Source organism: Salmo trutta, chromosome 19, assembly GCF_901001165.1.
Source record: "Salmo trutta chromosome 19, fSalTru1.1, whole genome shotgun sequence".
Lineage (NCBI taxonomy): Eukaryota > Metazoa > Chordata > Actinopteri > Salmoniformes > Salmonidae > Salmo > Salmo trutta.
This window is the reverse complement of record NC_042975.1, coordinates 30765893-30787630: the sequence shown is the minus strand read 5'-3', so window position 1 is coordinate 30787630 and position 21738 is coordinate 30765893. Positions and strand designations below refer to the sequence as shown.

The following is a 21738-nucleotide window of genomic DNA, read 5'->3' as shown; positions in this document are numbered from 1 at the left end:
CCGCAGAATATCCATGTTGTAGCATGGTTGACATGTAAAGGTAATTTCCGATTCAGCTGACATCTGCAGTGCAATGCAAATGAAGAATTTCAGGCTATTTATTCAGGATTTCCCATGACAATTACAACTTTCACTGAAGAAAAATGTCAGAAGACACAGCTGGATATTTAGCACAACTAGATGGCAACAATCACACTTACCTTAAGTCAGTGTTCGTTTTGGCCATTCCTGTGCAGCTGCTGTTATGAGTTGAGCAGTAACTTTGGGGTTGCATAATCCATGCAGGTTGCACTATAATCACTTTCAGTCTTCAACTCGGTAATGCTTTTTATTTTGTTCACATCCATCCACTTACATATTACACATCAACATCCAAACCCCCTGAAATGTCTAGGAATAAATATAGGGGTAAAATATTGACTCTGATTAACTGTTTGCAGCAGTCTACTAATGAGTAGATCAATCATATTCATGTTCCCAAAGGCTCACTCATTTTGTTTCAGTTGAACACAACTATAAAAAGGTCCTCAAACTCCAAAACCACTTGAGAGAAATCACTCACATCAGTATCGTTCAGATAATTTCAGTATCAACAGGTTAGAGCAGCACAGAAAACCACTTCATCATTCAAAGACCCTATACCACTAGAGATAGAAACATATGGTCCAATCATCTTCCTCTTTAACTAACATTCCATACACATCTGAAAATACATGCAATTTCTTTAAGAAAGGCACATCCCCAACCCCCCATGAGTTTTTGCATCAGTGACTATTTTTCATCATACACACCTAAACTGCCCATGTTTCAACACTCTGCAGGCATCGTATTAAATATCACGTTCTCAGAATTAAAGAAGCCGGTACAAGATGATCAAAAAGTTACTTTCTAAACTTGTCCCTTGTACAATAGGATTGTATTTTGCACCTTACATATTAAGACATTCTTTATTCCAAACTAAAGAACAAACTGCTGCATTTTGAGGTTTCTCAAAAGAGATTCATTGGAAAAAAACATATACTTAAAGACATTTTTGAAACATAATGCAGCAATTTACAAAAGATTCATGTGTGCCTGACCTTAAAACTGAATATACAATAAATACATTGTTTGCATAGTGTGACTGATGCAGTGGAAAAAATATATAATGTCACTTATAAATAATAAAACAGAAGTTGGATTATAAATATATTGAAAAGGGTAAGCCATGGTCACTGTGGGGGTGAAAGTTGCTCTGAAGCACACCAAACATCCTCTCCAATGGAACCTGAAGCCAAAGCAATTTGTCCATTCCTTCACTGACAAGCAGACAGGGGGGTGAAAATGTATATTTTAATAAACCTCATTATTGGAATAGGAAATCCTTTGTCAGGATACACATTAAATTGTATTGAACAGGACTTTTCACACTTGACAGGTTTGTAGAGGGACACACACCGATCAGTCATAATGTAAGCCTAACAGATTCCACAGAACGACCCAAATAATACTGCCTGGTTCAAAAATATACAGAATAGTACAATTGTTAGCTTATTGAATGAGGCATATTTTCAAGTTTATCAAATCACACACTTAAACATGATAGTTATCTTGGTCATGTGAATCTGATAGCTCCATGGTGGGGGGAAACTACAGTACCTAAACTCACTGGAGCAAATATTGTTACATCTCCAGACAGAAAGGAATAACTTCAAGTTAAGGTCTCAGGAAGCATGCTGCCTTCATCTAGACAGAACCTTCTAATTGGATTATTATTAATGTGACAAATGTTCCTGTTTGGGGAAGAGGAGGATCAAATGGCTTTTCTCCAGAGGCTAAGACAGTTAAAGACCACATACATGCATACATAAGCTTCAAGTCACACCATATTTCTAACAATCCCTAGTTAAAATGGAATCAGAGGTACTAGCCCTACTGATATCACCAAGACTGCATAAAGACTGAGGGAAGCATCTATGAAGCACCTAGCCAGGTACATTATTAGAAAAATGCAACTTGGCGATTAGCTAAACACTAAAAGGCAGTGGTGACGAGAATTTGGCCTCAATGCTTTGCTTCTTTCAATTAAAAAAAGACAAGCTCTCGGTTGGTCTCTGACAATCACAAATTGGCAGACACCCCCCCCAAAAAAATAGGTCCATAATATTATAATAAACCTGCATGCATCATAATCGTGGACAACTTGTGGGTCATCTGAGTAAGTGACACTCGAAAAGGCATCGAGTCAGTTTACATTCAACGCAAAAACGTACTACATACATAAAGGTTTTCCATCTACCTAGAGATCCAGTCAGACTGGTAAAGCAGTGTCAGCATTTGGTATTGTAGGATAAGTGGGGCAGGAGGTGATGCATTCAGCTGAAATAGTACACATCGTGTTTTTCTGTGTTTTTAGCTGCCCCTCCATCAATGACACCACACATGGGGCGTGTTCAGCAGAACACAACGTTCAGGTATAAATGTGATATGCAGAACAAGGAATCATGTCAGCTTTATTCATGCCACTTCTATCGGCAACGTACAACAACGTTTGGCAACTGAACGTGGCTCAGGGTTATGTTAAGTAGGGATCAGGGAAATTGATGTTCTCATTGGACGAGTTCAGGTTGTACCTTCCTGTTTCACTCAGTGTCAATACGTTTTCTACATACAGAACACGGCCCAGACATATTCTACAAGATTTATCCTGATGGGATGTTCAAGTGACAAAGCAGAAAAAGGCATTGTTGATTCCATATTTTATATAAATTGAACAATGTAATACACTATAGCAGGATAACTAAGTCTACAGTGAATATTGTGTTCTGTGTACATTGTGTCACTGTGATTGACTCCATCTACTGTATTCAGCTACAATGGATCCTGTAACCCCTCGTCAGCAAGTTCTAAAAATGAAGTAGAGGCATTTAAGGGGGAATCATCTCCACCCTCAGGCTTTAAAAGTCTATTACCCAGTTTCATTGATCAATAACGTCTCACTCCTGGTGAGGGAAAGCACTGCTGCATCAGGAGTAACACTGTCCCCACTCACCTAAAGTACAAAGCACCAGTGTGTCATGAGAAGCCAGCCCAGTGGAGCACACCGGAATCTGACAGCAGCATCTAGCAGCACTGCTCTCATCTCTTCCTCCAGATATACTCTACAGGGCTGAAGGAAGTAGTCAAGACCTCTTGCTGTCTGACTAAAGCTCTAATTGGTGGGAGGGAGTTCTCTCCCTAGTTCCTCCTCTCCCTAACAGGAGGCTCCTATAGTTTGTCATATCTGCTAGGGTGGAAAGCCCTGTGTGGCTGCCAAGCTGCCCAACCAGGGAGAGAGGGGCAAGCAGGGATGGAAGGAAAGAAGGGAGGCAGGGATGGAAGGAAAGGAGGGAGGCAGGGATGGAAGGTGCATCTGAAGGAGCTGGTGAATGGTGCTGACGGTTCGTCAGTCATTTATTTAATTTCTATAAGTCTCTTAAAAGAAAAAAATAAGTGAATGGAGGATTTAGGAAAGAAGTTCTAGATGGAGCAGTGTCATAGATTCATCTGGAGGTGCTTGGGCCGTTTGGCGATGGGGTAGGGGTAGGCCTGCTTCTTGAAGGGGCCGCCTGTGGTGGTGTTGCCAGAGGGCTTTCTGATAGGCAGGGGGGCAGACACCTCGTTGGAGGAAATGGCCCTCTGCTCCACACCAACCTCCATGGGCTGGTCTCCAGACCCAAAACCCCCAAGGGATGAGGTTCCAGCCTGGGTGAGGGCCCGGGGCCAGCAGTCCCCCACAGCAAACTTCACTGGGCTGGGGGGCCAAGAGAAGAGGATACAGGGCAAGGTTAGAATAGTGCACTATATTACTGACTGGGGGAGAGCAGACAGAAAGGTGACATTTTAACAGTGAGGATAAATCCCAGTAGAACCGAGTACCAGAATGACACTGGACTCAACCACTGGTTGGCAGAACAACTTCATGGGAAAATTCAATTTCTACACAAACCTAGAGGAAAATAAGACAGAAAAAAAAAAAAAAAAAAAAAAAACTTACCTCACTGGTGTTCTTGGGTTTCCCAGAAACCTTGGTGAGCTGACTTTTGGCTCAAAGGGGAATTTCTCCTTGATGTTTTCGAGGACGGAGGGGGCTACATACGTAAAACCCTGTGGGGAGGTTGTCACAGGGAAGATTACAGCCATTGTCCTCATGGTCAATCACAACCAAAACAACATAGGCCAGAGGAGATGTGCAATGAAACACTCATTAAACCAAATCGGTTTCCAGTAAAAAATAAATAACAGATGCAATGCATTAACCAACTATTTTTGTTGGTCTCAAAAATAGAAAAAACTAAGTGTAGCTTCTGCCTACCCGTTTACGTGCAGCCGTGCACACAGTAAAACACACGCGCACAAACACGAGACCAAATGGAATGTGCAGAGTAAGCAGCAGGCAGCCTACCAGGAAGACTTGATTGGCACTTTCGCTGAGCGTGGAGTCATCAGGGCTGTCCACGGGAGTCTGGCTAGTGAACTTGGAGTCAAACTGGCTCACATCATCAGCTGATTGCTGCAACAGAAGGAAAGAAGGAAACCGGTTAACCTCTAGTCTCTGTGGGTCAAGGAGGACTTGGTAGGCACAGGTGCTCTTCACAATGGAAATGCTATGAATAAGGAATGACGGCTCACCAGAAAAGGCTTGAATGGAGGCTCCACTTTGCGAGCGAGAAGATCATCCCAGTTAATATGCCTGAAGAACAGGTGGCTCTGGAGAAGCAGACAGAATAACTTTACTTTTCCCAGAGAGAAAGCCACAACACAAAGGTTGCTCTTTTTTACCACCTTCAACAACGTTCTAATAATCCTACAACAGGTCTGTTTAAACTGTATTACCTGGATTTCTGAGGAGTCTCCTGGGCCTGCCCCCAGCCGTAACGAGGCATTGCGTTTCAGCAGCTGGAACAGAGGGAGTGACGGGTAATGCAAGTCTGCTCCTCAGTTTTTATTTGATCTGACTTGTGTTACATTAGACCAGGGTTCTCCAACACGGTTCCTGGATAGCTACCCTCCTGTAGGTGCACTCCAAACCCAGTTGTAACTAACCTGATTTAGCGTATCAACCAGCTAATTACTAGAATCAGGTGTGGTGTGATTAGGGTTGGAGCAAAAACTATAAATTATAGTAGGTTCAATTATTTGAATTCCATTTCATTATTCCCCCCCCTTCTGTGAGCTCAATGCACACATTAAACAGTTTCTCTTGAGATAAATCAGATCCAGCCTGAACTGTGCTATGTAGTAGGGAGTTGTAGTTTCCAACAGGCCAATATTCTACGTAGTTTAGTGCACAAAATGTGGTAATTAACTACAATGACCATAATCCATTGAGCATCTACTTGTCCTGTCTGTGTTTCTTTTATGCCTGCTACGAAAGAGACCTTCATAAAAAGGTTGCCTTATTTACTTTGAAGAACTACAAAATAGTGATTTTGTCAGACAGCAGTTCTATAGAGATGAGATGACTTGGAATGAAATAATAAAGCTATCAAATAAAAGAGAAATATTTTAAGTTAATGTGAATAAATGATGGTTAATAAGTGATGAGCAGTAATGGACAGTCACTACCATCATGGGACTTTAATTGTTTTATTCAGTGTTACAGCATTCAACCCACATAATGCATGTAATGTTTTAAGATTATAATACATTTAATGTTTGAAAATTATCGAAACAGATTATTTTTGAATAATCGAACCGACCTCAAACAAATCGCTCAGCACTACAGGACGGTAGCTCTTCAGGAACAGGGTTGGAGAGCCCAGCATTAGACAATCAGAAGGCAGAGCCTTCCTTGAAATGCCATCAAAACACTATTATTAGAACTGGGGCAGTTGAACATCTAACACCCTTACCTTTTTCAGAAGGTCCCTAGCTTCTTGTGTGAGGTAAGGTGGCAGGTTCAGTTTGCACTTTAAGATTTTGTCAATGGTCTTCTTCCTGTTTTCCCCAGTGAATGGTGGCTGTGGAATAACATAAAAAGGTATATCCAACTACAATACTGACATTGTGTCCCACTGAGGTTAAACAAAAATATTGATCAATTAAATGTTGATGTTGTCTTGTACAGAGTACATACGTTTTGAAGAAAATCAATGTTTCTCTTGAAAGAAGAGTTGTACTCACTGCTCCTGTCAGCATGTCGTACATGAGAGCTCCCAGACTCCACCAGTCTACAGCCCGGTTGTGTCCACTCCTCATCAGGATCTCTGGGGCCCTGGAGTGAGATGGGAGGGGAGTGGGTGAGGAGGACAGTCAGATAAGCCTATACAATGTGCAACCAAACACAAATTTCCTCAAACAAAAGAGTATGCAAAGTATTGCTCTGAGGGGATGGGACGTTTACAACAGACTAGGAGGCTTACATTAACATTTCATTGTTTTAATGATTAGGACCATAACTTGCATGTATTCTATGGTGCCACAGAAGGTGTGAGTAACAGTGCCATCATGGATTGATTCTTTACACAGGCCAAAGTCTGTGAGCTTGACGTGACCGTTGTTGCTGAGCATGATGTTCTCTGGCTTCAGGTCTCTGTAGATGATGCCTTTCAGATGCAGGTGTCCCAAAGCCATGGAAATCTCTGCCAGATAGAAGCTGCAGAACAGAAAACAGAGCTTTTACATCAAGTACAGTTGAAGTCGGATGTTTACATACACCTTAGCCAAATACATTTAAACTCAGTTTCACAATTCCTGACATTTAATCCAAGTAAAAATTCCCTGTTTTAGGTCAGTTAGGATCACCACTTTATTTTAAGAATGTGAAATGTCAGAATAAGAGAGAATGATTTATTTCAGCTTTTATTCATTTCACATTCCAAGTGGGTCAGAAGTTTACATAGAGTCAATTAGAATTTTGTAGCATTGCCTTTAAAATTGTTTATCTTGGGTCAAACGTTTTGAGTATCCTTCCACAAGCTTCCCACAATAAGTTGGGTGAATTTTGGCCCATTCCTCCTGACAGAGCTGGTGTAACTGAATCAGGTCTGTAGGCCTCCTTGCTCGCACACGCTTTTTCAGTTTTGCCCAAAAATGTTCTATAGGATTGAGGTCAGGGCATTGTGATGGCCACTCCAATACCTTGACTTTGTTGTCCTTAAGCCATTTTGCCACAACTTTGGAAGTATGCTTGGGGTCAATGTCCATTTGGAAGACCCATTTGCGACCAAGCTTTAACTTCCTGACTGATGTCTTGAGATGTTGCTTCAATATATCCACATAATTTTGCTTCCTCATGATGACATCTATTTTGTAAAGTTCACCAGCCCCTCCTGCAGCAAAGCACCCCCACAACATTTTGCCACCCCCGTGCTTCACGGTTGGGATGGTGTTCTTCGGCTTGCAAGCAACCCCTTTTTCCTCCAAACATAACGATGGTCATTATGGCCAAACAGTTCTATTTTTGTTTCATCAGACCAGAGGACATTTTTCCAAAAAGTATAATCTTTGTCCCCATGTGCAGTTGCAAACCGTAGTCAGGCTTTTTTTTAATGGCAGTTTTGGAGCAGTGGCTTCTTCCTTGCTGAGCGGCCTGTCAGGTTATGTTGGTATAGGACTCGTTTTACTGTAGATATAGATACTTTCGTACCCATTTCCTCCAGCATCTTCACAAGGTCCTTTGCTGTTGTTCTGGGATTGATTTGCACTTTTCGCATCAAAGTACGTTCATCTCTAGGAGACAGACTGCGCGTCTCCTTCCTGAGCGGTATGACAGCTGTGTGGTCCCATGGTGTTTATACTTGCGTACTATTGTTTGTACAGATGAACGTGGTACCTTCAGGCGTTTGGAAATTGCTCCCAAGGATGAACCAGACTTGTGGAGTTCTACAAAAAAAAAAAAAACTGAAGTTTTGGCTGATTTCTTTTGATTTTCCCATGATGTCAAGCAGAGAGGCACTGAGTTTGAAGGTAGGCCTTGAAATACATCCACAGGTACACCTACAATTGACTCAAATAATGTCAATTAGACCATGAGAAGCTTCTAAAGCCATGACATTTTCTGGAATTTTCCAAGCCGTTTAACCTCTCTTGGGTATTTTGACGTCCGGATGAAAAGCGTGCCCAAAGTAAACTGCCTGTTACTCAGGCCCAGAAGCTAGGATATGCAGATAATTGGTAGATTTGGATAGAAAACTCAAAAGTTTCTAAAACTGTTAAAATTATGTCTGTGAGTATAACAGAACTGATATGGCAGGCGAAACCCCGAGGACAAACCCCCCCCCCCCCCCCTAAACAAAAATATTCAGCCTACCACTATTTTTAATGGCTATCAAGCCCTCTCAGATTGCAGTTCCTAAGGCTTCCACTAGATGTCAACAGTCTTTAGAAAGCGTTTCAGGCTGGTGTTTGGAAAAATGTGCCAGAAATTGTAGTTTTTGTAGGTGGCTCCCATTTTGGCTGTAGTGTTTCCAAGCGTGTGGAAGAGAGCGCATTCTTTGATATTCTTCTCCGGTAAAGACAATAACGATTCTCCGTTTTAAATTTGATAGTTTATTTACATATTAGGGTACCTAGGGTTTAATTATAAATGTTGTTTGACTTGTTTGGAAAGTTTATTAGTAACGTTTGGGATTCATTTTGTATGCATTTTGATGGAGGGAAACTGGGTGGATTATTGACTGAAGCGCGCTAGCTAAACGGAGTTATGATGGATATAAAGAAGGACATTATCGAACAAAAGGACCATTTGAAGTGCCAACAGAAGAAGATCAAAAGGTAAGGCATTTTTTATATCGCCATTTTTGACTTTCGTGTCGCACCTGCCTGGTGGAAATATGTTTTCCATCAGATAATCGCATGGTTTGCTTTCGCCGTAAAGTATTTTTGAAATCTGACACATCGGCCGGATTAACAAGAAGTTAGGATTTATTTTGATGTATTACACTTGTGATTTTATGAAAGTTAAATATTTATAATACTGTGGTTTGAATTTCGCGCTCTGCAATTTCACCGGATGTTGGCCAGGTGGGACGCCCATAAGAAGTTAAAGGCACAGTCAACTTAGTGTATGTAAACTTCTGACCCACGGAATTGTGATACAGTGAGTTATAAGTGAAATAACCTGTCTTTAAACAATTGTTGGAAAAATTACTTGTGTCATGCACAAAGTAGATGTCCTAACCGACTTGCCAAAACTATAGTTTGTTAACAAGAAATTTGTGGAGTGGTTGAAAAACGAGTTAATGACTCCAACCTAAGTGTATGTAAACTTCTGACTTCAACTGTACATTCAGTGTGCCTCAGCAAATAGGGCATCTACAGTGCATTCAGAAAGTATTCACACCACTTGACTTTTTCCACATTTTGTTGTGTTACAGCCTGAATTTAAAATGGATTACATTTAGATTGTTTTGTCACTGGCCTACACATAATACCCCATAATGTCAAAGTGGAATTGTGTTTGACATTTGACAAATTAAATAAAAATGTAAAAGCTGAAATGTCGAGTCAATAAGTGTTCAATCACTCAAAGTGTTTAAAATGTGGAGTTAATGCCTGAACTTAACCTTAAAGGTAAGAGTTAAGGATTGGGATAGGCATAAAACAAAAATCTCAAAAACAACTTTCTATCGCTGGATTCGAACATGCAACCTTTAGCACCAGAGGCAGATTCTTACGCCCATCCACAACGACCCTAGAAAAACCAAAACCTACTTGAAGGTAAAAGCGCCCACTGTTGCCCCTAGAGGTAGTTTCCAACGTCATCTCCAGACATGGGTGGACGTCGAATACTGGCATGTATCGTGGGTGAACTGGCTAAATAAGTCAAGGGGTATGAATACTTTTTGAAGGCACTGTATATAGTTACAGGAAGTATGACGATAAACCCTTCCATCAAGCAGCAATAGATATTTTCAGACCTTTTTTTAATACATTTCAGATTTGCCTTTAGCTGCCCTCGCTACATTCTAAACATGTGTTGTGGCTTCAACATCATTACATTTGTCTGCTTCTAAAAATAGTTCAACCTTATGCTATGTAATCACTATCTTCATCTCCCGTCTGTTGACACATGGGAGTTAAGACTGCAGGGTCCAGAAACTCATATCTATCTACACACTACAGATACACATCTCCAGCATGACTGATCGCTTACCACGCTGTGTCCTCCATAAAGATCCCCTCTCTTTCCAATTGCATAAACAGCTCCCCGCCTACAAATAACAAATACAGCATTTCATTATTTGCCATTGTGTGCGCGAATGATGCGTGTAGGTGTACGCTACGTTGTGTGGTTTGTGTGTATGCGCACAAACCATGCCTCAGCCACTCACCAGAAAGGTACTCCAGGATGAGGTACAGCTTGCCCCCTGTCTGGAAGGCATAGATGAGGTCCACTATGAACGGGTGCTTCACCTCCTCCAGGATATTCCTCTCTGCCTTGGTGTGAGCTGTGTCCTTAGCGTTACGCACTATCATGGCCTGGAGGGATCAAACAAGGCTTGGATTGGCAAGCACTGTCAGTATTATAACAATGGTAGCACTTCACATTCACAGCAGAGAACAAAGTGGTAATAACCTAGTGAGTGTGGTATCAAGTTAGTCAGCCCAAATGAAAAAAAATTCTTACAGATAGAAACTGAGGTATGATATGCATTTGAAAATAAGGACACTATGGTAGGTAACTGACTACCGGATCCACACGATCTGAAGACATAACAGGGTGAAGGAAATTCTCATTTGGTATCTGGTTTAGATGATTATTTCTCTGCTCTCCCTTTTCCCCCAGCCCAGCATTAGTAAAGGGAGAGAACTTCTCTGCTCTGAGCCATGTCATTAATGCAGTTATCTTCGCCCTCAGGTCCAGATCACGTGCAAATCTTGTTGGCTCAAAGGAATCCAAAACATTCAAACCACTCTGGGCAAAAATATAAACGCAACATAAGAAGTGTTGGTCCCATGAGCTGAAATAAAAAAATCCCAGAAATGTTCCATATGCACAAAAACCTTTGGCTCAAATTTTGTGCACAAATTTGTTTACATCTGTTAGTGAGCATTTCTCCTTTACCAAGATAATCCATCCACCTGACAGGTGTGGCATATCAAGAAGCATGATCATTACACAGGTGCACTTTGTACTGGGGACAATAAAAGGCCACTCTAAAATGTGCAGTTCTGTCACACAACACAATGCCACAGATGTCTCAAGTTGATGCAGCGTGCAATTGGCATGATGACTGCAGGCATGTCCACCAAAGTGGTTGCCAGAGAATTGAATGTTCATTTCTCTACCATAAGCTGCCTCCAATGTCATTTTAGAGAATTTGGCAGTACATCCAACCGGCTTCACAATCGCAGACCACATGTAACCACGCCATCCCTGGACCTCAACATCTGGCAGGATAGTCTGAGGTGGTGTGGGGGGGGGGGGGGTGCAGAAGAGTATTTGTCTGTAATAAAGCCCTTTCTGATTGGCTGGGCCTGCCTCCCAAGTGGGTGGGTCTACACCCTCCCAGGCCCACCCATGGCTGCACCCCTGCCCAGTCCTATTAAACCCATAGATTAGGGCCTAATGAATTTATTTCAATTGACTGATTTCCTTATATGAACTGTAACTCAGTAAAATCTTTGAAATTGCTGCATGTTGCATTTATATCAGTATACTGTATTTCAGCTGTCGGGTCCAATAGTAGATCTGTTTCAGTTGGATTAAGCCGGAGCCCTGTGGCAGAACTAGAAGCCAGAGCATGGTCAGTCATTTGCGTGAGGCTCTGTACGTACCGTGCTACATAGCCACTTACATGCACAATGCTGGGTTCTGACACGGCAGATTAAGTCAACCACGCTAAACACCAATGCTGGGAAATGTCTGCTGCACACAAGAGTTTCCATAACCTCGTCCCAGGCTCAATTGCTACCGCGTAAAGAACCTGGAAACACTGCAATAAAGTAGGACTTGAAGGGGGCGTTGTTTGAAATCAAAGCAGGAGAGAGAGCCTGCTACAGCTGTAGGCCTATTAGATGGGACTTTGAAAAATTCAGATAATTTTTTTATATATAAAAATGTAATAAAAAAAATAAAATAATATATATTTAAAAAATAAATGAAAAAATAAAATCGGCAATCAAAATAAATGTTCCATCACAGCGTCCATATCATTTAAAAAAAACAATTGATTCGGAGTTAGCACATATAAAGTTAGAAATAGTTTTTACTAAGGCGCATACTTCAAGATTTCTCGAACTCGCTTCCTTGTTAAGCCTAAATCACTTGTGCTGCTTGCACTATGAAATCCAAAGGGGTGGTTCTGAAGGTTATGCTTGATGGTGATGGACAAAGATCAGCCAATTAGAGAGAGGGTTTCCAAGACGTGAGGGAAAGAGGTGGGACCCTTGGGTTTCATTTGGTAGTGATGATGGATGCTGGCTGCCTGGTTAAAAACCTTCATCCTCAGTAACAGAGGTAGAATAGGAATCTGAGCTCTTAGCTCCTGCATGGTAGTAACAGTAAATACACACACATACAAACTATAAACAGACCCCCTATTACCAAAACCTGTAAGGCTTCTGGGAAACAGAGGTGGGTTCTGAGGCCAAGATGCAAACCAGACGGGCGTTCGTCAATTACAAAAAGGAGGCAAAGCCAATGGAAAGAAAATGGGGAGAACGAACAGCCCTGAGGTTTCATGGTAAGTCGTTCAGTCTATTTTTTTAAGTTATGTGTTCGGCAGCTTCACTTCTGACTGTGTGCCTGAATGACTGCACCGGTGCATTCTGTATACTACTGTAACAAGAGGGTCAGTGTTCAATCTGTGCTCATTGTCATGTCAATGGGAATACTTAGAGAATAACTCTAGAATAAATATCACAGAAGTTAAGTGTGCAGATCCTTAGGGGCTGACGAGACAAGAGATAAGTATCTCAGCCTGATAACCCAAACAGCCCACCTTCTTCAAGACCTTCATAGCGAAGATCTTTCCCGAAGTGGCACCCGACATCTTACGAACTTGAAAAACCTGAATGTGATTGGGGGAAAAAAACAAAAAAAACATGAATTTCACTGAATTGATGCCATCTAATCTAAGGGGAAGACATGAGAATACTTGATCAAGGCATAGGGCGATTAGGGATAGCTCACCTTTCCATAGCCTCCTTTTCCTAAAACTCGGAGCAACTCAAAGCATTCCGGACGAATCTGCTCCATTCCTTTGTTGACGCTGTCTTCAGAGATTTCAAACTTTTCACAGTCATCCATGTTACTTGTAAAATAATTAAAAAAGACAACCGTTGAAACATAAATCATACATGTCAAATACACATCATTGCAGTGAGTCAATGTTGAATCGACCTCAATGACAAGTCCTGCACAACCAACTTTATCTGAGGAGTTCTATCATCTCTGGACTAACAGCACAATTGTCCTGTATCTGTTCATCAAAGCATAGATCATAAAAGTGATCAAAGGTGTTCCTGTAATTGACAAAGATCAGATTACACAGATCCCTGTAGGGCAAATATATTGACACCTAAGACAAAACAAACACAGGATAACATGACAAAGAAGAATCGTGTTGTCAAACGTTGTGGTAAGTGTGCCACATAAGCTTGAATGCCAAAATACAGGCTGAACCTGTTGTAAATACTCACAATTCAAACCCGCTGCATTGCCGCCCATACTCGCTCATTTGGATCTAGCAAACAAAAAAAAGAAAAAAGAAGGCCCGGTCCCAAAGGCTGAAATGATTTATTTTGCATCTACAGTGCATTCGGAAAGTATTCAGACCCCCTTCCCTTTTTCCACAATATGTTACGTTACAGCCTTACTCAAATATACATATTTATTTTTTACGTCCTCAATCTACACACAATACCCCATTACGACAAAGCAAAAACAGGTTTTTAGAAACATTTGCAAATATATATATATATATAAAAAGGGCAAATGTATTATTTGCATAAGTAATCAGACCCTTTGCTATGAGACTCAAAATTGAGCTCAGGTGCAACCTGTTTCCATTGATCATCCTTGAGATGTTTCTACAACATGATTGGAGTCCACCTGTGGTAAATTCAATTGACTAGACATGATTTGGAAAGGAACACACCTGTCTATAAAAAGGTCCCATAGTTGACAGTGCATGTCAGAGCAAAAACCAACCCATGAGGTAAAAGGAATTGTCCATAGAGCTCAGAGACAGGATTGTGTCAAGGCACAGATCTGGGGAATGATAAAAAGTTTCTGCAGCATGGAAGGTCCCCAAGAACACAGTGGTCTCCATCATTCTTAAATGGAAGAAGTTTGGAATCATCAAGACTCTTCCTGCAGTATATATAGCTATTGTGGTTTACTGCTGCTCTTTAACTACGTTATTCTTATCTCCTTTTATTTAGGAATTTTCTTAACTGCGTTGTTGGTTAGGGGCTTGTAAGTAAGCATTTCACTGTTAAGGTTTACACCCACTGTATTCGGCAGTGACAAATAGAATTCTATTTTGATTAAAGCTGGCCACCTGGCCAAACTGAGCAATCAATGGAGAAGGGCCTTGGTCAGGGAGGTGACCAAGAAACCGATGGTCACTCTGACAGGGGTCGAGAGTTCCTCTGTGGAGATGGGAGAACCTTCCAGAAGGACAATCTCTGCAGCACTCCACCAAACAGGCCTTTATGGTAGAGTGGCCAGACGGAAGCCACTCCTCAGTAAAAAGGCACGAGAGCTCGCTTGGAGTTTGCCAAAAGGCACCTAAAGGACTCTGACCACGAGAACAAGATTCTCTGGTCTGATGAAACCACGATTGAACTCTTTGGCCTGAATGTCTAGCATGATGTCTGGAGGAAACCTGGCACCATCCCTATGGTGAAGCATGGTGGTGGCAGCATCATGCTGTGGGGATGTTTTTCAGCGGCAGGGACTGGGAGATTAGTCAGGATCGTGGGAAAGATGAACGGAGCAAAGTACAGAGAGATCCTTGATGAATTCCTGAGTGCTCTGGAGCAGGTTCTCAGACTGGGGAAAGGGTTCACTTTCCAACAAGACAATGCAGGGGTGGATTTGGGACAAGTCTCTGAACATTTTAGAAACCTGTTTTACTTTGTCATTATGGGGTATTGTGTGTAGATTGAGGAAAATATATATTATTTTTTACAATTGAATGTACATTTTCTTTAGTTTATCATACTATCATCAACATTTGTATGAATTTTAGCCACTTAAAATGGACATACGTCAATAATTTTAAAGCTCACTACATTGAATTACACAATTTCCAAGCCCATTTCATAGAGAATGTTACAAACTGATGACATTTAGGGTGTGTTCGTAAATTCAATCTGGAGTGCCACAGTGCACGGTTTGTAAGTTCAGAGCGTTGTCAGATTGTCCGTTGGTAAATTCAGATCATTTCGTGGACACTCTGGCTGAGAAGTAGGGTTGATCTGAGCATTCTGACCACACAACAGCAGTCAAGCACCCAAGTTAACTGGCTAACGTTGGCTAGCTAGCTACTTCCAGACACAAATGAGAGAACACCTTACTGACCATTTTACTCACCTGAACACAGCTGGTTAGGCTGCTTTCATGTTATCCAGAGCATTGGTGACTAACTCCGTGGCTGGCATTAAGTACGCTTTTTTGCTGACATTTACTGACTCCAGCCATATTCAACAGGTGTTGAGCGTTTGTAAATTCCTAGTTATTCTGCGTTCTGGCACACTCACACGAGAGTAGATCGCCTGACTGACTAAATTTACAAACACTCTACGTAACTTACTTTGAAGAGATGGTGATTGGGTCTAAATAAATAGGCTTTTGGAAGTTAACTCAGTGTACTTGTCTTTAACTTCCTGAAAGTCAGACTTCTCACACGCCAAAAAAGGAAATCTCAGCTTCAAAAGCATCTGCATTCACCAAATGTTGTGTGGTTATTCTTAGATATATTCTCCCAACTTGCCCAGAGGGAATTGTTGACAATGCTTTTTATTCTAGATAACATTTTAATTTTAAAAAATTATATTCTCCATAAATGCATTTCACGTACATCTTTAGTATTTTCTAGATAGAAAGATGAAAGAAGTATTTATACACACTGCTCTGGACAAGTCCAGGTCTGGAGTGTCTTAAAATTAAACCAAAAGATATAAGCTGTCAGGTTTTTTTGGTGCATTTTATGCAAATATGTTCATATTTAATAAGATTGCATCATTTGCATTTTCAATTTTATACAAAAACATTTTATTTGGATCTACAGTCAACTGGCATTCAGTTGATAGTGATATGATAAAGAAAATACAGTACCATAAGGTGCTGTAAAATGTAACTGGAACAGGTGTATTATTGAAGTTGCTTAGCAATGGAGAAGGATCAGTCCTGTTAAACTCTCTCGGGTATGTGGGACAAAATCGTCCCACCTAGTCAACAGCCAGTGGAATCGAGTGGCGCGATATTCAAAAACCTTAAATGCTATAACTTCAATTTCTCAAACATATGACTATTTTACACCATTTTAAAAAGACAAGACTCTCGTTAATCTAACCACATTGTCCGATTTCAAAAAGGCTTTACAACGAAAGCAAAACATTATATTATGTCAGGAGAGTACCCAGCCAGAAATAATCACACACCCATTTTTCAAGCTAGCATATGTCACAAAAACCAAAACCACAGCTAAATGCAGCACTAACCTTTGATGATCTTCATCAGATGACACTCCTAGGACATTATGTTATACAATACATGCATGTTTTGTTCAATCAAGTTCATATTTATATCAAAAACCAGCTTTTTACATTAGCATGTGACGTTCAGAACTAGCAAACATACCAAAAACTTCCGGTGAATTTACTAAAATTACTCACGATAAACGTTCACAAAATACATAAATTATTTTAAGAATTATAGATACAGAACTCCTTTATGCAATCGCGGTGTCAGATTTTAAAATAGCTTTTCGGCAAAAGCACATTTTGCAACATTCTGAGTAGATAGCCCGGCCATCACGGGCTAGCTAATTTGACACCCACCAAGTTTGAGGCAACCTAAACTCAGAATTACTATTAGAAAAATTGTATTACCTTTGCTGTTCTTCGTCAGAATGCACTCCCAGGACTTCTACTTCAACCACAAATGTTGTTTTGGTTCAAAATAATCCATAGTTATGTTCAAATATCCTCTGTTTTGTCCGTGCGTTCAGGTCCCTATCCGAACGGTGACGCGCGGACGCATGTCGTGACAAAAAATTTCAAAATATTCCATTACCGTACTTCGAAGCATGTCAAACGCTGTTTAAAATCAATTTTTATGCGATTTTTCTCGTAAAATAGCGATAACATTCCGACCGGGAGACGTTGTTTTCGTTCAAAGACTGAAAGAAGAAATGGTGTCTTCACATGCATGCGCACACCCGTGTTATTGTTCTCAGATCGGCCACTTTCCAAATGCGCTACTGTTTTTCTGCCAGGGACTGCAGAGTCATCATTCCCCGTTCTGGCGCCTTCTGAGAGCCTTAGAAAATGTCACGTTACAGCAGAGACCCTCTGTTTTCGATAAAGAGGCTATAGAAGGCCAAGAAATGGTCAGAGAGGGCACTTCCTGTATAGAATCTTCTCAGGTTTTGGCCTGCCATATGAGTTCTGTTATACTCACAGACACCATTCAAACAGTTTTAGAAACTTCAGGGTGTTTTCTATCCAAATCAAACAATTATATGCATATTCTAGTTTCTGGGCAGGAGTAATCAGATTAAATCGGGTACGTTTTTTATCCGGACGTGAAAATACTGCCCCCTACCCATGAGAGGTTAACCTGTTTAGGATAGGGGGCAGTATTTTCACGGTCGGATAAAACAACGTACCCGATTTAATCTGGTTATTACTCCTGCCCAGAAACTAGAATATGCATATAATTAGTGGATGTGGATAGAAAACACCCTAAAGTATCTAAAACTGTTTGAATCGTGTCTGTGAGTATAACAGAACTCATATGGCAGGCCAAAACCTGAGAAGATTCTATATGGGAAGTGCCCTGTCTGACCATTTCTTGGCCTTCTGTAGGCTCTTTATCGAAAATACAGGATCTCTGCTGTAACGTGACATTTTCTAAGGCTCCCATAGGCTCTCAGAAGGCGCCAGAATGTGGAATGATAACTCTGCAGCCCCTGGGCGAAAAACAGTAGGGGTTTTGGAAAGTGGTCGATCTGAGAACAATGACACGGGCGTGCACGTGAAGACACCATTTCTTCTTTCAGTGTTTGAACGGATACCACGTCTCCCGGTTGGAATATTATCGCTATTTTACAAGAAAAATAGCATAAAAATTGATTTTAAACAGCATTTGACATGCTTCGAAGTACGATAATGGAATATTTGGCATTTTTTGTCACGATACGCGCCGGCGCGTCACCCTTCGGATAGTGTCTTGAACGCAAGAACAAAACGCAGCTATTTCGATATAACTATGGATTATTTGGAACCAAAACAACATTGGGTGTTGAAGTAGAAGTCCTGGGAGTGCATTCTGATGAAGAACTGCAAAGGTAATCCAATTTTTCTTATAGTAAATCTGAGTTTGTTGAGGGCCAAACTTGGTGGGTGTCAAAATAGCTAGCCATGATGGCCGGACTATCTACTCAGAATATTGCAAAATGTGCTTTCACCGAAAATCTATTTTAAAATCGGACACCGCGATTGCATAAAGGAGTTCTGTATCTATAATTCTTAAAATAATTGTCATGTTTTTTTGTGAACGTTTATCGTGAGTAATTTAGTAAATTCACCGGAAGTTTTCGGTGGGTATGCTAGTTCTGAACAAAACATGCTAATGTAAAAAGCTGGTTTTTGATATAAATATATATATGAACTTGATTGAACAAAACATGCATGTATTGTATAACAATGTCCTAGGATTGTCATCTGATGAAGATCAAAGGTTAGTGCTGCATTTAGCTGTGGTTTTCGTTTTTGTGACATTATATGCTAGCTTGAAAAATGGGTGTGTGATTATTTCTGGCTGGGTACTCTCCTGACATAATCTAATGTTTTGCTTTCGTTGTAAAGCCTTTTTGAAATCGGACAATGTAGTTAGATAAAGGAGAGTCTTGTCTTTAAAAATGGTGTAAAATAGTCATATGTTTGAATTTTTTTCGCATTTGAGGTATTTGTAATTCGCGCCACGCTATACCATTGGATATTGGTGAGGCGTTCCGCTAAGGCACCACACCCTAACACAGATTTGTTTTCTTTCTCTTAATCACATCACAATCAATTACCAGGTTAATGTAGACAAATAACATACTTTTTTGTATCTCAGAAATAAAACTGCTATTTGCTACTGTGTATAAGGGACTGATTGCATATCAGTCTAGTGGCAGACTGCTGAAGAAAAACAAGCTAATGACGCTAAAATAATTGATGTATGAAAGAGTACAACCACTTGTTTCACTTGTCCACATCCAATGATGCAGAAATCTGATTATTATGCGCATGACAGAGGTCAGGTGGTTTCATTCGGGTTTTTTTGTGTGCGTTTTTTTATTTTTTATTTATTTTTTATCTACACAATTATTAGCTAATGTACTTCAAAAATATTCTGGTTGTTAAACGAATCCATCAATGCGTGCCTCCTTTATTTTTATTTAACTAGGCAAGTCAGTTAAGAACATTCTTATTTATAATGACCGCCTACCAAAAGGCCTCCCGCGGGGACGGGGGCTGGAATAAAAAATATAGGACAACACACATAACACTACATTAAGAGACATGTGACAATAACATAGCAGCAACATGACAACACAGCATATTAGCAACACAACATGGTACAAACATTGGGCAAAGACAACAGCACAAAGGGCAAGAAGGTAGAGACAATACATCAGGCGAAGCAGCCACAACTGTCATGACAATCTAACTAAGCATGGATAGTTTCTCGAGAAGACAGATAGACCTACTATGTTTTAGTTGGTTAGCTAACCAGCTAGCCACCAACGTCAAGACCGCCTTGGGTTCCGCTAGCTAATGGCTAGCCAGCGCGAGTTAGTTTTCACCTCCCTACTTCATTAGCAGCTAGCTCTAACTACCATAACGATAGAACCTAGCTAGCTTATGTTTTGCTTGGTAACTCACTCCATCCTCGAGTTCGTCCTCAGACACATTTTCGTCCTGCTGATCCAAATCAATGTCGAATACCCCCGCCATGGCCTTTGCTTGTTCCCTCTCACTCAGTGCGAATGAAAGGCTCTCCTACAGTGCCTCATGGAGCAACATACATCGCCGCCATACCGGCTACAGTAGAAACCATGCTGCCGACCAAAAACAAACCCAAGCCAAGTGTTGAGCATGCGCACTTCTGTGGGTTTTATGGCGGACTACACCCCAAAAGGTGTATTGCCGCCACCAACTGGACGGTTTGAAACCAAATCAAATAAATGAATCCATACGTAATAGTGAAACTAACTTAATCCACTCTAATACAATTCTACATTGCCAAAACAAACAGGGATAACTGAAAGAAGTTTCTCCCTGAGAGGGTGGTAGGGCTTGTGCCAATATTCCATATAACTCCTTCGCTGATAAATCTTTCAGTCCACCTTCTTAACATGTCAGAATCCTGCTGATGAAAGGCAACCCCTGCAGCCTGCAGTGTAGGACTTATCCACTACCATTCAAAACATTTTCACAGTTGCTACATATGAAATGCTCTGTACAACCCTGACTTTGGCCACCTCATTCTCTTTCACCCTCGTGGGGCATTAGGAAGACGTGGCTTCATGGTTCCCTCCGCAATTGCAACATGTCACATTCATCACTTTTATAACACATAATATGATTCTTTCCACAACTTGGACATCTCGGCTTCTCCCTTCTGCAAACACTTGCTACATGACCAAAAGCTTTACACAATGATCACACTGCATTGGTCTTGGTATAAATGCTCTGACTCTGTAGTTGATATACCCTAACTGCACTTGAGTAGGGAGAGACTCCATATAAAAAAAGATAAGAACAGAACGGTTAGACTTCACTTTTTCACCATTCACCACACGAGTCATCCGACGTGCTTCTATCAAGCCAGAAAAATCTCCTCAAAATCTACTTCCCACCAGACATAACCCCCTTGAGGGATGCCCTGTTCCGAAGAGACACACGAGACTTTAAACTTATCAAATCGGTTAAGACACAACGCACGTCCCTTCTGATCCGAAGAAGCACAAACAAATCGAAACAAGACTGCCTCCTCACTTTACCCAGCACTCTCTCCAACAGTTTGGATAACTCAAATGGTTTCTTCAAGATTGGTACTATGCTCAACTGCTCCTCATTTAACAAACCGTACTCCTCCTAGATACGAATGGTCATTCTCATCCCTGTACACTACTTTACTCTGGTTTCCATTATTTTGGACAATTCTCAAATTGTCCTTGATTCTACCGCCATTGTTTTCAGATTCCACTTCTTCATCCGCTTCCGCATCTTTCGTTCGTCTGGTCGGGAACTTTTCCCTCCCAACTGGTGCAATAATACACTTGCGCAGTAATGTGCCCTACTACAGTGGGCGAGCATGCGCACTGCTGAAATGACACAGTATTATCACAGAACAATGAGACAGATATTTCACAGGATGTTTAAATGTGAAGCATCCCTTGGCGTTTCCACGAGAAAGGCCACTGACAAACAGTGGGAGAAGTTTGGAACGAGATGGATTTTGGCCGACATTCGATTAAACATTTGATCTGAATACAGTTCTCTGTTCCAACAGAGGAGTGGACTACTGTTCTAAACTTTTTTTTT

General features: G+C 41.0%; 1 protein-coding gene across 4 annotated transcripts; it reads right to left on the bottom strand.

The window, feature by feature from the left end:
- Window positions 1–309: 309 nt before the first annotated feature.
- On the bottom strand, window positions 310–21466 carry LOC115154330 (ribosomal protein S6 kinase beta-1). Of its 4 annotated transcripts, none has more exons than XM_029700450.1 (14): window positions 20074–21466; window positions 13609–13652; window positions 13100–13220; window positions 12909–12977; window positions 10296–10443; window positions 10118–10175; window positions 6425–6616; window positions 6145–6235; window positions 5874–5981; window positions 4855–4917; window positions 4651–4728; window positions 4424–4531; window positions 4016–4125; window positions 310–3772 (listed from the first exon to the last, which is right to left on the bottom strand). In XM_029700450.1, exons 1-14 carry the CDS (start codon window positions 20143–20145, stop codon window positions 3514–3516), a joined length of 1521 nt encoding a protein of 506 aa, XP_029556310.1. In that variant the 5' UTR covers window positions 20146–21466; the 3' UTR covers window positions 310–3513. The 4 variants fall into 4 exon arrangements, with proteins under 4 accessions (XP_029556310.1, XP_029556314.1, XP_029556313.1 ...); XM_029700454.1 differs by having other exon boundaries at window positions 13609–13695; window positions 20074–20132; XM_029700453.1 differs by lacking the exon at window positions 20074–21466 and adding an exon at window positions 19899–20061.
- Window positions 21467–21738: the final 272 nt, after the last annotated feature.

Excerpts from the sequence above, each read along its gene's own strand:
- LOC115154330 (XM_029700450.1), bottom strand. The coding sequence starts at position 20,145 with ATGGCGGGGGTATTCGACATTGATTTGGATCAGCAGGACGAAAATGTG. Across the intron at positions 12,978-13,099 it reads GAAAAGGAGGCTATGGAAAG|GTTTTTCAAGTTCGTAAGAT; the intron begins GTGAGCTATCCC and ends AATCACATTCAG. Across the intron at positions 4,729-4,854 it reads GAGACTCCTCAGAAATCCAG|AGCCACCTGTTCTTCAGGCA; the intron begins GTAATACAGTTT and ends CTGCTTCTCCAG.